The sequence below is a fragment of the Elephas maximus genome, chromosome 4 (assembly GCF_024166365.1).
Source record: "Elephas maximus indicus isolate mEleMax1 chromosome 4, mEleMax1 primary haplotype, whole genome shotgun sequence".
In the NCBI taxonomy this organism is placed as follows: Eukaryota; Metazoa; Chordata; class Mammalia; order Proboscidea; family Elephantidae; genus Elephas; species Elephas maximus.
In genome coordinates, this window is record NC_064822.1 from 58550998 (window position 1) to 58568993 (window position 17996).

General features: G+C 38.2%; 1 protein-coding gene across 3 annotated transcripts in view; it reads left to right on the top strand.

Annotated features, from left to right (window-relative positions):
• Window positions 1-17996, top strand: part of SLC6A13 (solute carrier family 6 member 13) — a 67208-nt gene that overhangs the window by 23005 nt on the left and 26207 nt on the right. For all 3 annotated transcript variants that reach the window (XM_049882162.1, XM_049882163.1, XM_049882164.1), the window contains 2 exons: window positions 11963-12097; window positions 15604-15744. In XM_049882162.1, the coding sequence (XP_049738119.1) occupies window positions 11963-12097; window positions 15604-15744 (276 nt within the window). The remainder of the gene's footprint in view (window positions 1-11962; window positions 12098-15603; window positions 15745-17996) is intronic.

Below are 17996 nucleotides of genomic sequence, written 5' to 3' on the forward strand. Positions count from 1 at the left end.
AGTGTGCCCTCCTTCCCTGCTCCACCTCCCCAACCCGCACCCCAAGGTCTCTTGTCTTCTGATCTTCAGTTCCCAAACACCCAGATTCTGGGAACTTCAGAACCTGGGCCTTTAGCTGGGATCTCTTCAGCTCCCTGGACCCTGGCTACCACCAAACTGAGTTCCTCAGCACCCAGACTAACTGGGACTGGAGTCTCCATGGGAGGCCACAACAGATGTACAACAGCTGGATCTGTCAGAAATAGGGATGTTGGTCTTCTCAAAACCAAACAATAGTTTAGCTAAGCTAGTAAAAAATGTCTGCCTTGAGCTTTGTGCTCTTTTAAGAACCATCTATATGGGTAGCGACAACAACAACTTGAAAGATTAAATAGGAGCCTTAGGGGGCAGTGAGTCTATGCTAATGGAGGAGCAACAACTCGGAAAAGGAAGGTAAAAATGGTTGCATAACTTGAAGAATGTAAGCAATGTCACTGAATTTTACATGTAGAAATGGTTGCATTGGTGTATGTTTTGCTGTGTGTATTCTCAACAACAACAAAATAAATTTTAAGAAAAGAGCAAAAAAAAAAAAAGAAGAAGAAATAGGAATCTTGGAGGGGAAGGACTGTGGAGGAAGAGCAGCAACAAAGTAAATCTCAGCTTTAGACTGTAAGAACCCTGGTAGTGTAGTGGTTAAGAGCTGTGGCTGCTAACCAAGAGGTTGGCAGTTTGAATTCACAAGGTGCTCCTTGGAAACTCTATGGGGCAGTTAGACTATAAGAAGAGAGACTATGAGGATATCAGATGCCATGATACTTGGTATCAGGGACAGCTGTTAACATCGATGCTGTTTGTAGATACTAAAGAGAAATGAGAAGCACTTTTCTTTGATATTAGTAGTAGTAGTAGTTGTTGTTGTTAGTTGCCATCAAATCGATTCCAACTCATGATGGCCCCATGCACAAGACAAATTTGTTTTCATTTTTTACTTAAATACTCAATGCCCAGTACTGGCCAGGTAATGTTGATTACAGCACATAACTGATTCTGTATGCTCGCCCTCCTGTTGCTTACGTGGAACATTATAAGTTTATATCTTGAAGAGTTAGTTGGAATATTACAGGTGATACCATGGAGTGTGTTCCTTTTGAGAGGGCAGCCAGCAGCATTATTCCTTTTTAAGATGGGAGGGTAGTCTCTCCCAGCTCATGGGAAAGAGCGTTAGCACATTTTCTAATCTAGGGAAGGAGACTAGCATGCAGGATACGTGATACCAGGTAGCTGTGATCCTCATCCCACAATCCAGGACTGACTCCATTTCTTGACGGTGGTGACTGGGGCTTGGGTGGGAAAGGAGGTAGGGTTCCCCCACAGAACTCCCTAAACTGCACCTGGGTCCCTCTTCCACTCCACCCACCCCTGACCCCTTCCCTACTTCTAGGGCCAGTGGCTCTGGAGGGTGTGTGTGGACCTTGCCCCTTGTGACAGGCTTCCCAGGTGCCCAAAGAAGCAGAAAAGGAGGGGAGCAAGAGCTGACCACAGGACCCACTGCAGTTAAACATTGGCTTGGTTTATTGGGAAAGAGCCAGCAGCATAAAGATGGGGTGGAGCTGAGCTGGGCTGGTAAATCTCACTTTCTGGAATGTTTGGGACTCTAAGCAGTGACTGTTCATATCAGCTACTGGGTTCTCCCTTCTCTAATTTTCTCCTCCTGCCCAATAAGATTTGGATTGATTTGTGGACTTTTTAGGCTGAATTATTTATGATCTTTATTTCTTTACCTTTGGGGTAATCTGGTATTCCCCTCAGTGCCTGAATTATGGATATGTAGGCTAAAAGCTAGAGGTTTGGAAGGTAAAGGACTAAGAACCTGTTCCCCATTAACTTTTATTTTAATACATTTATTAAGATATAAAAACCATTTGCCTTTGAGTCAGTTCTAACTCATGGTGACTCCGTGTGTGTCAGAGTAGAACTGTGCTCCATAGGGTTTTCAATGGCTGATTTTTCAGAAGCAGATTGCCAGGATTTTCTTTTGAGGTGCCTCTAGGTGGACTGCAATCTCCAAACTTTGAGTCAGCAGCTAAGTGTGTTAACCTTTGGCACCACGGAGGGCTTCCTTATTAAGTTATACTTAAAATGGAATTCCTGGGTAGAGCACAGTTCTACTCTGACAATTTTTTAAAACTTAAAATAAGCACATATTTAAAGTGTTCAATATGATAAGTTTTGACAAATGTATGCACTCATGAACCATTGCCATAGTCAAGATAATGAACATATCCATCACCCCCAAAAGCTTCCTCCTGCCCCTTCATAATCCCTTCTTCCTGCCCCTGCCACCCTATCCCACGGATAAGGTTTTTTTTAATCACTATACATTAGTTTGCATTTCTCTGAATTTTATATAAAAAGGAAGGGTTCATACAGTATGTTCTCTATCAGGGTTCTTTCACTTGGCATAATTTTTTTGTATTTTTTTTTTTCTTTCTTGTGGTAGAATACATGTAACAAGAAAAACTTTCCATTTTAACCATTTTTAAGTGTACAATTCAGTGGCATAAATTACATTCACCGTGTTGTGCTACCATCACCACTACCCATTTCTAAAAGTTTTCCATCAACCTAAACAGAAACTCAGTATCCCTTAAGCAATAACTTCTCATTTCACCCTCCACCCAGCCACTGGTAGCCACTAACAAACTTTTGTCTCTATGCAGTCACCTATTCTAGATATTTCGTGTAAGTGGGGTCATACAATATCTGTCCTTTTGTGTGTGATTCATTTCACTAGGCAGAGTGTTTTCAAGGTTCATCTATGTGGTAGCATATATCAGAACTTCATTTCTCTTTATAATATTCCATTTTACGTATATACCACATTTTGTTTACCCATTTATCAGTTGATGAACTTGGGTTGTTCCCCCTTTTGGCTATCGTGAATAATGCTGCAATGAACATTGGTGTACAAGTATCTGTTTGAGTCCCTGCTGTTAAGTCTTTTGGGCATATACCTAGGAGTAGAATTGCTGGGTCATATGGGGGCAATATACTTTTTTCTCTCATTCAAAATATACACACAAATCTTTTTAGTGACATTGGTTGCAATCTCTGCAATGCATCAGCACTCTCCCTCTTTCCCTTTACACCCCCGGTTCCCCGTGTCCATTCGTTCAGTTTTCTTGTCCCTTCCTGCATTCTAGTCTTTGCTTTTGGGTAGGTGTTGCCCATTTCGTCTCATATACTTGATTGAACTAAAAAGCACATTCCCCATGTATGTTATTGTTTGTTTTATAGTCCTGTCCAATCTTTGGCTGAAAGGTGAACTTTGGGAGTGGCTTTGGTTTTGAGTTAGCAGGGTGTCCAGGGGCCATTGTCTCAGGGGTTCCTCTAGTCTCTGTCAGACCAGTAAGTCTGATCCTTTTTTTGTGAATTTGAATTTTGTTCCACATTTTTCTTTTGCTCTGCCCGGGACCTTCTGTTGAGATCCCTGTCTAAGCAGTTGATGGTGGTAGCCAGGCACCATCTAGTTCTTTTGGGTTCAAGCTGGTGGAGGCTGTGGTTCATGTGGTCCATTAGTCCTTTGGATTAATATTTTCCTTGTGTCTTTGGTTTACTTCATTCTCCTTTGCTCAGGATGGGATGGGACCAGTAGATGTATCTTAGATGGCCGCTCACAAGCTTTTAAGACCACAGATGATACTCACCAAAATACAATGTAGAACATTTTCTTTATGAACTATGTTTTGCCAATTGACCTAGATGTCCCCTGAGACAATGGGCCCCAGTCCTTAGACCCAGTAACTCAGCCCCTCAAGATGTTTGGGGGTATCTAGGAAGCTTCTATGACATTGTCTTGGTCAAGTTGTACTGACGTACCCTGTATCATGTGTTGTCGTTCCCTTTGCCAAAGTTACCACTTGTCTCCTCTCCAGTTAGTGATTTCCTTTGTCCACCCCTCCCCTCCATCATAACCATCAAAGATTATTTTTTCCTGTGTGTAAACCTTTTCTTGAGTTTTTATAATACGGGTCTCCTACAATATTTGTCCTTTTGTGATTGACTTATTTCACTTAGCATAATGTCCTCCAGATTCATCCATGTTATGAGATGTTTCATGGATTCATCATTGTTCTTTAATGTTGAGTAATTTCGCATTGTGTGTATGTACCGTAATTTGTCCATTCATTTGATGAGGGACACTTAGATTGTTTCTATCATTTTACTATTTTGAGTAATGCTACAATGTACATGGGTGTGCATATGTCTACTCGTGTGATGGCTCTTATTTCTCTAGGATGTATTCCTAGGAGTGGGATTACTGAATGGTGTGATATTTCTATTTCTAGCTTTTTAAAGAGATTCCATATCGTTTTTCACAGTGGTCACACCATTTTACACTCCCACCAGCAGTGCATCAGTGTTGCAATCTCCCTACAACCTCTTCAACATTTGTTATTTCTGTGTTTTTGATTAGTGCCAGTAATGTCGTGGCCAGCATAATTATTCTGAGATTCGTCCATGTGTTTGCGTGTGTCAGTAGTTCATTTGTCTTTATTGCTGTGTAGTAATCCATTTATGTGATTATACCATAGTTTATCCATTAACCTGTTCATAGACATTTGGGTTGTTTCCAGCTTTTAACTATTACAGGTAAAACTGCTATGAACATTTTTTGTACAAATCTGTCTATAAACATATGCTTTTTATTCCCGTGGGTAAACACCTAGAAGTGGAATGACTAGATTATATGATAGTGTGCTTTTAACTTTGTAAGAAGCTGCCGAACACGTTTCCGAAGTGGTTATACCATTTTACATTCCTGCCAGCAATCTATAAGAGTTCCAGTTCCTCTACATCTTTGCCAATACTTGGTCAGTCATTTTAATTATTAACTTTTCTAATAGGTGTGTAGTATTATCTCATTGTTGCTTTTGTTTGAACCACCTAATGATTAACGATGTTGAGCACCTTTTCATGCACTTGTTTGAAATCCATGTATCTTCTTTGGTGAAATGTCTGTTCAAATTTTTTGCCCATTTTTAAACTTGAGTTGTTTGTTTTCTTACTATTCAGTGTTGAAGGTTCTTTATATATTCCAGATACAAGTCCTTTATCACATATGCATTTTGCAGATATTTTCCCCAGTCTGTCTTGTCCTTTTCTTAACAGCATCTTTTGAAGAGTAGAAATTTTAAGTTTTGAAGAAGTCTAGTTTATCAATTGGTACTTTTGTGAATTGTGCTTTTTCTGTCATGTGTAAGAAATCTTTGCTTAATGCTATAGGGTCACTGTGAGTTGCAATCGACTTTACAGCAATGAGTTTTTTAAATGGGTTTAATGCAAAGTCACAAAGGTTTTTGCCAACATTTTCTTCCAGAAGTTTCAGGTTTTGCATTTAGGTCTATGACCCATTTTGAGTTAATTTTTATATATAGTATAATATTCATTGTTTTGCATATAAGTATCCACTTGTTATAGCATTATTTTTTGAAAAGTTTATCTGCTCTCCGATAATTTGTCTCTACACCTTTGTAAAAAGTCAGTTGTCCATATGCACATAGGCCTATTGCAGGGCTCTAGTCTGCTCCATTTATGTATTTTGGCAACTATTAATGCCACATTGTCTTGATTACTATAGCTTTTTTAATAAGTCTTGAAACCAGGGAGTGTTGAGCCTAAAACTTAGTTCTTTTTCCAAGCTATTTTGGATATTTTCAGTCCTCTGCATTTTCGTATAAATTTTAAAATCAGTTTGTCAATTTCTACCAAAAATTCTGCTGAGATTTTGATCGAGATTGCATTGAATCTGTAGATCAGTTTGGGAAGAATTGACATCTTAAAAGTCTTTTGACTCATGAACATGGAATGTCTCTGCATTTATTTAGGTCTTCTTTAATTTCTCTCAGCATTGTTTTGTAATTGTGTGTGAACATGTATCTCACATCTTTTGTCAGATTTATTCATAAGTATTTCATATTTTTGATATTATTGTGAATGGTATTGATTTTTAAATTTCAATTTCTGATAGTTTGTTGCTAGTATTTAGAAATACAGTTGATTTTGTATGTTGACCTTGTATCCTGCAATCTTACTAAACCTACTTATTAATTCTAACAGCTTTTTGTACATTCCAAAGGATTTTCTACATAGACTGTCAGGTCATCTGTGAATAAAGCAGTTTTTATTTCCTAATTTCCACTCTAGATAACTTTTTCTTTTTTAGTTTTATTTACCTGGCTAGAATCTCTAGTACAATTGAATAAAAGTGATGAAAGCAGACATCCTTGTCTTGTTCTTCATATTAGGAGCAAAACAATTTTTTACCACTAAATATGATGTTAGCTATAGGTTTTTTATAGATGCCCTTTATCAGGTTGAGGAAGTTCCCTTTTAGTCATCATTTACTGAGAGTTTTTATCAGGCATAGCTGTTGGATTTGATTAAATGCTTTTTTGAATCTATTGAAATGATCATATGGTTTTTCTTTTTAATATGTCAGTATAATGAATTACATTGATTTTAAAAAATTTTTTATTGTGTATATTTTATATGTGTAAAGTTTACAGAGTAAATCAGTTTCTTGTTTGAAAATTTATACACAATTTTTTTTGTGTGACATTGGTTGCAATCCCCTCGATGTGCCAGCGCTTCCCCCCTTTCCACCTTAGGTTCCCTGTGTTATTTCATCCATTTTTCCTGTCCCTTCTTGTCTTTGCTTTTGCGCAGGTGTTGCCCATTTGTTTTTTTTAATACTTGATTGATCTAAGAGGCACATTCCTCACATGTGTTATTGTTGTTTTATAGCACTGTCTAATCTTTGGCTGAAAGGTGAACTTTGGGAGTGGTTTAATTTCTGAGTTAGCAGGGTGTCCGGGGCCATAGTCTCAGGGACTTCTCCAGTCTTTCTCAGACCAGCAAGTCTGTTTTTGTGTGTGTGCGAGTCGGAATTTTGTTCACATTTTTCTTCTACTCTGCCTGGGACCCTCTATTGTGATTCTTGTCAGGGTGGTCGGTAGTGGTAGCTGGGCATAATCTAGTTCTCCTGGGCTCAGGCTGGTGGAGGCTGTGGTTCATGTGGTCTGTTAGTCCTTTGGACTAATATTTTCCTTGTGTCTTTGGTTTTCTTCATTCTCCTTTGATCTGGACGGGATGGAATCAATAGATGTATCTTAGATGGCCGCTTGGAAGCCTTTAAGACCCCAGACGCTACTCATCCAAATAGGATGTACAGCATTTTCTTTATGAACTATGTTAGGATTGCGTTGATTTTTGAATGTTAAACCAACTCAGCATTCCTGGGATAAGCCCCATTTGCATAATATATTATCCTTTTCATATGGTGGTAGATTGGGTTTGCTAAAATTTTGTTTAGAATTTTACAGCTATGTTTGTGAGAGATATTGTTCTGTAGTATCCTTTTCTTGTAATGTCTTTGTCTGCTTTTGTTATTAGGATAATACTGACCTGGTAGAATGAATTGAGAAGCATTCCCTCCTTTTCAATTTTCTGGAAGAATTTGTGTAAGAATTAGTATTATTTCTTCCTTAAATGTTCAGTAGAATTCACCAGCAAAGTCATTTGGAACTGGAGTTTTCTTTTAACTAAAACCATCAATTTTTAAAATAGATATAGGGCTATTCTGGTTATTTATTTCTCCTTGAGTGAGCTCTGGTAGTTTGTGTTTTTCAAGAAATTTGTCCATTCCATCTAGTTCATTGCATTGGCATAAAGTTGTTCATACTATTTCCATATTATCCTATTATATTTCTAGAACCTGCACTGATGATACCCCTCTCATTGTAATATTGGTAATTTGTATCCTCTCCTTTTTTCTGATCAGTCTGGCTAGAAGTTTGTCAATTTTATTCATTGTCTCCAAGAACCAGCTTTTGTTTTTATTGATTTTCTCTTTAATATTTCATTGATTTCTACTCTGATCTTTACTTTTTCCTTTGACTTACTTTTGGTTTAATTTGTCCTTCTTTTTCTCGTTCCTTAAGGTAGAGGTTAAGACATTTCTTCTTTTATAATAATAGGCATTTAGTGCTTTACATCTCCACCTAAGTACTGTTTTAACAGCATCCTACAAATTTTGCTATGTTGTTTTCATTTTTGTTCATTCAATATACTAATATTTCTAATTTTCTTTTTGATTTCTTCTTTGATTCATGGTTATTTAGAAGTGTGTTACCTAGTTTTCAAATATTTGGGAATTTTCCAAATATCTATTACTGATTTCTAATTTTGTCAGAGAACATAGTTTGTATGACTTGTATTATTTTGAACTTATTGAGAATTGTTTTATGGCCCATAATATGGTCTATCTTGGTAAATATTCCATATGTACTTGAAAAGAGTGTGTATTCTGCTGTTACTGAATATGCTATAAGTGTCAAATAGGTCAAGTTGGTTGATATAATTGTTCAAATCTTTTATATTCTTACTGATTTTTCTGTCTACTCATTAGATCAATTATTGAGAGAGGACTATTGATACCTTTGACTTTAAGAATTTATCTATTTGTCCTTGCAGTTCTATCAGTTTTTGCTTCGTATATTTTGAAGCTTTGTTATTATGTACATAAACATTTAGGATTGTTATGTCCTCTTGAAGAATTGACTTCTTTATCATTATGAAATGATCTTCTTTATCCCTGATAATATTCATTGCTGTGAAGTCTACCTTGTCTGATATTAATATAGCCACTCCAGCTTTCTTTTGATCAGTGTTAGCATGGCATATCTTTTTCCACCCTTTTACTTTTAACTTATTTGTGTGTTTATATTTGAAGTGCATTTCTTTTAGGCAGCATATAGTTGCTTTTTTATTTTGTTTTGTTTTAAGCCAATCTGACAATCTCTGCCTTTTAATTGGAATATTTAAATCATTTACATTCAGTGCAATCATCTATACTGTTAGGTTTAAATCTATCATCCTATTATTTGTTTTCTATTTGCCCTACCAGTTCTTTGTTTCCCCTTTTCTAGCTTCTCGTGGATTAATTGGATTTTTTTAATTGATTCCATTTTTGGGACTGTTGGCTTATTAATTATAACTCTTTGTTGTGCTATTTTAGGTTTTATAGTATACATCTTTAACTTATTACAGTTTACCTTCAAGTAATACACCATTTCACATATAAGAGTCTTAAAATAAACCAAAACCCAGTGCCATTGAGTCAATTCCGACTCATAGCGACCCTATAAGACAGAGTAGAACTGCCCCACAGAATTCGCAAGAAGCGCCTGGTGGATTCGAACTGCCGACACTTTGGTTAGCAGCCATAACACTTAACCACTACGCCACCAGGGTTTCCGTGAGTCTCACAATAGGAAAAAAAAAATTTTTTTTTTAGTATACTTTAATTTCTTTTCTCCTTACTTTTGTGCTTTATACATTTTACTGTTTCATATGTTATAAACCTCACATTACATTGTTATTATTTTTGTTTAACCAGTCAGTTATCCCTTAAAGAGATTTGAATAATAAATAATCTTGTATATTTACCTATGTAGTTATCATTTCTAGTGCTCTTTATTCCTTTATGTAGATTGCTATCTGCTATCATTTCCTTCTGCTTGAAGAGCTTCTTTTAACATTTTTTGTAGTGAGGACCTGCTGGTGATGATTTCTTTCAGGTTTTGCATGTCTTAAAAAGTATTTATTTTACGTTGATTTTTGAACAATATTTTTATTAGAAGTCTAACAAATTAGGTATAGAATTCTTAGTGGACCATTTTTTCCCTTCAATACTTTAATGAACAAGTTTCATTGTCACTGTCTTCTCACTTTAATAGTTTCCAATGAAAAATTTGATTTCATCATTATTTTTGTTCTACTGTACATAATGTCTTGCTTTTAAGATTTTCTCTTAAAAATTCTTTATCACTAGCTTTTTTATGATATAAATTTTATTATGATATGCCTTGGTTTAGTCTTCTTTATTTGTTATCTTGGGGCTTGTGGGTTTATAGTTTTCATCAAATTTGGATAGTTTTTAGCCATTATTTTTTAGAATACTTTTTTTCTGACCCCTTCTGCCACATTTTTCTCTCCTTCAAGTGTTCCAATTACACATGTATTAGGCTGGTTGATGTTGTTTCACAGTTTACTGCTGATGGTCACTTCTTTTTTAAAAATTATCCTTTCTCTCTGTGTTTTATTTTAGATAGTTTCTGCAGCTATGGATCAAGCTCATTAATCTTTTCTTTTGCTATGTCTGATCTGCCATTAATCCCATCCAATGTATTTTTTATCTCACACATTGTAATTTTTTTACCATAGAAGTTTGATTTGGGCCTTTTTAAAGTATCTTCCATGTCTCTACCTAACTTTTTGAATATGCGGAATACAGTTATAATAATGATTTTTAACACATAGGGTTGCTATGAGTCGGAATCAACTGAATGGCAATGTTTTTTAGTATGTCAACTCTAAAATCTATGTCAGTTTCAATTGATTGGTTTATCTACTCATTATGGGTCATGTTTTCCTGCATCTCTGCTTGCCTGGTAATTTTTGATTGGATGCCAGACATTGTGATTTTTGCCTTATTGGTTGCTGATATTTTTGTATTTCTATAAATATTCTTGAGCTTTGTTCTGGGACTAGTGAAGTTACTTGATTGTTTTGGGTCTCTCTTTTAAGAGTTGTTAAGCAAGACTGAAGTAGGGCTCAGCCTGAAGCTAATTATCCTCCACAACCGAGGCAACACTCTGGGTATTCTACCCAATGCCTTGGCCCTGTGAATTTTGAGGTTAATCAGTCTTGGTGGTAGGAACAGTCACTCTTCCTAGCCCTGTGTGAGCACTGTACACCATTACTCTTTCTCTTTTGGGATGGTTCTTTTCCTTGCCCTAGGTAGTTTCCTCACACGTATACACTAACCAGTACTCAGGTGAATGCTTGAGAGGGATCCTCTTCAGATATTGAGAATCCCATCTTGGTGCAACTCTCCCCTCTCTGGTGCTCTATCCTAGGAACTCCCCTGTCCTCTTAGCCAGTAGATGGAGGTACATGGTGGAGAAGATACCAGCACTTCTGGCTTTGGTAGACTTGTCTCAGCCAATGATTGTGAAAACAAAAGCAGAAAAGATTTATAATGGGAAGTTTGATTTCAGCCTGCTAGAATTTCCTAACTGACATTAGAGCAATCACTTCCTTGAAAAGAATTACAGACTGTGGACTGTTAATGCCCTTTGATATCCATTATTCAAGGAGCTCTTTGCTACTGGCACAAGTTATGTGTTATTTAGGCAGTGTTGTGGATTGAATGGTGTCCCCCCAGAATATGTGTTGGAATCCTAATCCCTATACCTGTGGATTAATCCTATTTGGGAATAGGGCTTTCTCTGTTATGTCAATGAGGGCATTAACAGTGTTGAGCGTGCCCTCAATGTAATCACTTCTGAGTGATACAAAGAACAGCATAGACACAGAGACAAAACCCATTGCCATCCAGTTGATTCTGACTCAGAGTCAAGGAAGCACAAACAGGAGAAAGATAGATATCATGTGGAGATCACCAAGGAAACGAGGAATGCTGGCGCTAAAGAAGCTGAGACAAGGATTTTTTCCCCTAGAGTGGACAGAGAGAGAGATTTCCCCTACAGCCAGTGCTGAATTCACATTTCTGACCTTCTAAAGTATGAGAAAATAAATTTCTGATCATTAAAGCTACCCACTTGTGGTATTTCTGTTTCAGCAGCACTAAGAAACTAAGACAGGCAGTAATTGATGTTTGAAGGTAAGCAAACCTTGGTAGGTATAGACTGAAATTTTACAGTGGAAAAGACACGGAACTGACTAGATCTTAGATAACTTGGTAACTCTCGATCCTTGCTACAGCTCCAGACATCCAGACAGATGTCCCCCTCCAAGATCCTGACAGACAGCATAGGGTGGTAATGGGAGGAGGTGAAAGTGGACTATGAGGAGGATAGTACCAGGTAATGGACAACCTGTTTCCCATCTACAGGTGCATTCTTCATCCCCTACCTCATCTTCCTCTTTACCTGCGGCATTCCTGTCTTCCTCTTGGAGACAGCACTGGGTCAGTACACTAGCCAGGGAGGTGTCACAGCCTGGAGGAAGATCTGCCCCATCTTTGAGGGTGAGTAACTCTGTACCTCATTCCAGGGTATGAACACTGGCGGCTATAAACCTTATTTGGAATGGCTGGCTTATTAGTAGCAGTGCTGAGATTGAGGCAAGATCCTGTGTCTTTATGTTGAACCCTTCTCTTATGGGTCACATACTTAGCTAATAAACTGGTCATGAAGAGATGGGTAGATGGGTGGAGGTAGAGACATGGGCAAAGGCTTTAGGTTAAATAAGTAGTGTGCAAAGATATTTTAGCTATATGTATTATATATGCATATATATACTTATGGGGTTTATATACATATATATATATATATGGAGCCCTGGTGGCACAGTGGTTAAGCATTCGGCTGCTAACTAAAAAGTTCAGCAGTTCAAATCCACCAGCTGCTCCTTGGGATCCTTATGGGGCAGTTCTACTCTGTCCTGTAGGGTCACTATGAGTCAAAATCAACTCAACAGCAATGGGTTTTTATATATATATATATAGCATATTTATTTTTAAAAAATATATTTAATCAGTTATGAAACACTTTAAAAGAGTATTTATTTATTATTGTACTTTAGATGAAGGTTTACAGAACAAACTAGTTTCTCCTAAAAAAATTAGTACACATATTGTTTTATGACTTTGGTTAACAACCCATGACATGTCAACACTCTCTGTTCTCAACCTTGTGTTCCCTATTACCAGCTTTCTTGTCCCCTCCTGCCTTTCATTTCTTGCTCCTGGCCTGTTGTGCCCCTTTAGTCTCAATTTGTTTTATGGGCCTGTCTAATCTTTGGCTGAAGGGTGAACCTGGGGAGTGATTTCATTGCCGAGCTAAAAGGGTGTCTGGGGCCATACTCTCAGGATTTCTTCAGTCTCGGTTAGGCCAGTAAGTCTGGTCTTTTTTTTTGTGATTTAGAATTTTGTTCTTCATTTTTCTGCAGCTCTCTCTGGGACCCTCTATTGTGAGCTCTGTCAGAGCAGTCGGTGGTGGTAGCTGGGCACCATCTAGTTGTACTGGATTCAGTCTGCTGGAGGTTGGGGTAGATGTGGTCCATTAGTCCTTTGGACTAATCTTTCCCTTGTATCTTTAGTTTTCTTCATTCTCCTTTGCTCCCAAAGGGGTGAAACCAGTGGAATATCTTAGATGGCCACTCACAGGCTTTTAAGATCCCAGACGCTACTCACCCAAGTAGAATGTAGAACATTTTCTTTATAAACTATGTTATGCCAATTGAGCTAGATGTTCCCTGAGACCATGGTTCCCATAGCCTTTAGCCCTCAGCCCAGCAATTTAGTCCCTTAGGGAGTTTGGATGTGTCTATGGAGCTTCCATGACCTTGCCTTGTACAAGTTGTACTGCCTTCCCCAGTATTGTGTACTGTCTTACCCTTCACCAAAGTTACCGCTTATCTATTATCTATTTAGTGTTAAAAGAGAATTTTAAACGAAAAATATTCCATTGATAGTGCTACCATTTTAACACAATAACTATTTAAAATTTAGGGTGTTTTATTTCAATATTTCTCTCTTTATATATAGGGCTTTCTTTAAGTTTTTGTTTTGAAATAATAATTCATAGGAAGTTTCAAAAATAGTACAGAGGGGTCCTGTGCACCCTTCGCCCAGTTTTCCCCAATGATAACATCTTACATAACTGTAAGACAATATCAAAACTTGGAAGCTGGCTTTGGTACAATCTACAGACCTTCTCCAGATTTCATCAGTTTTCCATACACTCATTTTCGTGTGCGTCTCCCTTTTTGTAATTTTATCGTGTGTATAGATTTGTGTGACCACCACCACCACAGGCAAGATATAGAACTGTCCCATAACCATGAAGACCTCCCTCATGTTGCCCCATTATAGTCATACTCACCCTCTTCCCCTTCTGCCCTCCCTAACCCCAGGCAACCACTAATCTCTTCTCTATAATTTTGTAATTTTGAGAATGTTATATAAATGGAATCGACTCATACAGTATGTAACCTTTTTAGATTGGCTTTTTTCACTAAAATGCCCTTGAGATCAATCCATTTTCATTGTTGAGTAGTATTCCATGGTATGAATGTACCACAGTTTGTTTAACCATTCACCCACTGAAGGACATTTGGGTTGTTTCCAGTTTTTGTTGTTTTATTTCAACATTTCTTTCTCTATGTATAGAGTTTATATATCTATTAATATAGAATATGCACAGTTTCTGTTCTCTGTTTCTCAGTTAGTGTTATTTTTCCATTTTCTACAAAATGATCAGGGATCCCCGGGTGGAACAGTTAAGCACTCAACTACTAGCCAAAAGTTTGGCAGTTCAGACCCACCCAGATGTGCTTCAGAAGGCGGGCCTGGCGACCTGCTTTCGAAAGGTCACAGCCTTGAAATCCCTATGGAGCAGTTTTACTCTGCACACCTGGGGTCATCAAGAGTTGGAATTAACTCAATGGCAACTAACAACAACACCAATAATCATCTAATGATTGCATAAAATTCTATCAAGTGTATATATATTAATCTACTTAGCAGTGCTTTGCTATCAGACTTTTTTGCTTATATCCAATTACTGTTTGTAAATCACAAATTCTCAATTCTGCTGTAATGTATATTTGTTCAGATAGCTTTTCCCCTCCTTTTTTTTGGAATTATCTGTTCGAGATAAATTCCCAGGGTTAGGATAACAAGATCAAATGGGTAATCAAGTTGATGTCTCTCGATTTGGTTTATTAAATTGTCCTATGGAAATGTTATACTGACTTACCACGTCACTAGACATGAGTAGATGTCTTTTCTCTCTATCTTTAACCACTCTGGGTTCTATCGGTGTTTCCCAAAATTGTTTGCACATTGAAATCACCTGGAGATTTTCAAAACATACTGATGCCAGAGATTATGGTTTAATTGACCTGGAGTCTGGCCTAGATATTGAAAATTTTTAAGTATCCCCAGGTAGTTCTAATATGCAGGCAAGTTTGGAAACCACCGAGTTATATCATTTGTCAACATTTGCTGGGGCTGTAGATCAGAATGGTACCTCGTTATCATCTCATTTTTCACGCCTATAATTGCTAGGAGGATGAATATTTTTTAAGGATGTTTCTTCACTATTCGTATTTTCTTTTTGTGAATTCTCTGTTCCTGATCTTAACTTGTTTTTATACATTTCAGAAATATATCAGACTAATTCCAGGACACATCTTGGAGTTAAAACCCAGCCCCAGTGCCGTCGAGTCGATTCCGAGTTAGCCGTACAAATTCCTAAAAAATTTTGGATCAGTGAACTTTCAGAACCTAGTGAAAATGAAAGTGCAGCAGAAGACAGAGGGAGAAGAGTCCCTGGGAAGGGTTGCTGGGGCTCGGGCAGCACACTTCTGGGTGCTGGGGTGGGAGAGGAGAGAGCCAGGAGCCTGGACCCAGCACTTCCTGTTTGAGGACACTGACAGAGAGCTCAAACCCTCTCCTAAACAAGGACAGACAGTGTGTGAGAAATCTGCCCACTATTCCTAGTCCAATTCTGCAGTTTTCTCCCACAGGCATCGGCTATGCCTCCCAGGTGATTGTCATCCTCCTCAACGTCTACTACATCATTGTCCTGGCCTGGGCCCTCTTCTACCTCTTTAGCAGTTTCACCGTTGACCTTCCCTGGGGAAGCTGCCACCACGAGTGGAATACAGGTAAGTCCATCTCCAGAGAGTCCATTTCCTCCTCCTGCTCGCCACATTAACCAGAAGTCAGATTGTGCTTGTATCCCAGGCAACCCAACACCCAGGCTTACCTCAGTACACTCTAGAAACCTGTGGAATAAATCATGGAGAGATGATTGTCATAAACTTATGTCAAGGTTAAGAGCCAGAATTTACCAGCATCATGGATAAAGTGTCAGTCTCTTTAAAAACCATGTTCAACTCTTGTATTATGCCAATAGAACTAACTTCTTTTTATGTAGGTTAGCCATTTGCTTATTTCAATTTACAATTTGTTTTGTTTGCTATATGTGTATGTTGTTTGCTTATTTGTTTCTCATGTCTTCTTACTATTTTAGGTCTTTTTAAATCACGATCCATCTGTACTTAACCAGGGAATAAGCAGCTTTGTGTGTCAGCAGTATAATTCATAATAGCAATTAATTTTTTCCTTTGCTTGTGTCTTAGTTTCTTAGTGTTGCTTTAACTGAAATATCATAAGTGGGTGGCTTTAAAGAACAGAAGTTTGTTTTCTCACAGCTCAGGGAGCTAGAAGTCCAAATTCAGGGCACTGGCTGTACGGGAAGGCTCTCTGTCGGCTCTGGGAAAAGATCTTTCTCTCTTTCAGCTTCTGTAGCCCCAGTGTTTCTCGGTTCCTTGGCGATCCTCATGTAGCGTCTGTCTTCTCCCATTTGTGCTTGCTTGTGTGTCTAATCTGCTCTTCTTATAACTCAGAAGTGATTAGGCTTAGGATGCACTCTACACTGATATGGTCCCATTAACACAGCAAAGAAAATCCTATTCCCAAATGGGATCGTAGCCACCGGTATAGGGGTTAGGATTCCAACATATATTTTGGGAGAACACAATTCAATCCACAACAGTTTGTAAGACTCATATGAGTCTCTTAAGAGCCACTTATGGCAATAGAACCACCGAGCCTAATGTATTGAAAATAACAATAAAATAAAAATATGTAGGGTAGCGCTGTCCAAAAGAACTTTCTGTGGTGATGGAAATGTTTTCTGCCCTATACCATATGGTAGCCACTAGCCACGACATAGCTATCGAGCACCTGCAATGTGGCTAGTTCATCTGAGGAACAGAATTTTTTATTTTATTTAATTTCAATTAATTTAAATTTAAATAGCCATATGTGGCTAGTGGCTACCCTACAGGACAGTGCAGAGGGAAAGCATATTGGATGTGTTTGTTTGGATTCTCAGCGCTACATCTTACTCCCATTATCCAAGTGTCTCCCTGTTAATGAGGCCCTATCCTTTTGAACTTGGGTGTAAACTCATTGCTATTGAGTTGATTCTGACTCATAGTGACCCTGTAGGACAGAGTAGAACCGCCTTATAGGGATTCCAAGGCTGTGATCTTTACGGAAGGAGGTTGCCATGTCTTTCTCCAGTGGAGTGCCTGGTAGGTTCAAATTGCCGACCTTTGTTAGCAGCTGAGTGCTTAACCACTGTGCCACCAGGGCTTCTAAACTTGAATGTAGCCATGATTAATTTTTTCTTGCTCAGGTAAGTTATTCGGTTCTGAAGTGGAGTCTCAATTCTTTACTTGCCAGCAAAAAACAGTTACTCAGTCTATGGCGTGCTATTCCAGCCCCTTTGTGGCCTGGTTCCAGCTTATTCCTCACACTTGTCTTTTATCACTCTCCCATCTTACCTTCTGCTCCCTTTCCAGGCATTCCCTTGCCAATCTCTGCCACCACTTCCGTCTTGCCACCATTTTTCAAGTGAAAAGTTAAATCTTGGGAAGCTCCCCTGATACCTTAAGCTTGCACTAGGTTCTTCTCAACTGTCTCTGGTAGTATCTGCACTGACCCCTCGCCCTGTTGTGGCACTGACTTTACATTTTGTCTGTTCATTGGTCTGGTTTGCCCACTAGTCAGTAAGTTCCTGAGGCAGGAAAGGTATCTTTATCTCTATAGCCTTTGTGTCTAGCACTGTATTGGCTACATCATAAGCAATATTTTTTGAGTGAATCAAGCTTCAAAATCTGTTTTATTTTATTATTTTCTTTATTATATATATGAAATCACCCTTGACAACCAACATATCAGATGGTGAAAATTTTATCTAGATCTCAGTGGGGTTTCTCTTCTAAAAACTTTTGCTTAAGGCCTAGGGCTTTTTCTTCAGGACATTCTTAGGCCTGCCATGGTGAGAGAATGCTTTTCTGGGTGTGCTGAAGCAACGCTTGACTAGTATTCAGTCACTCAACAGATA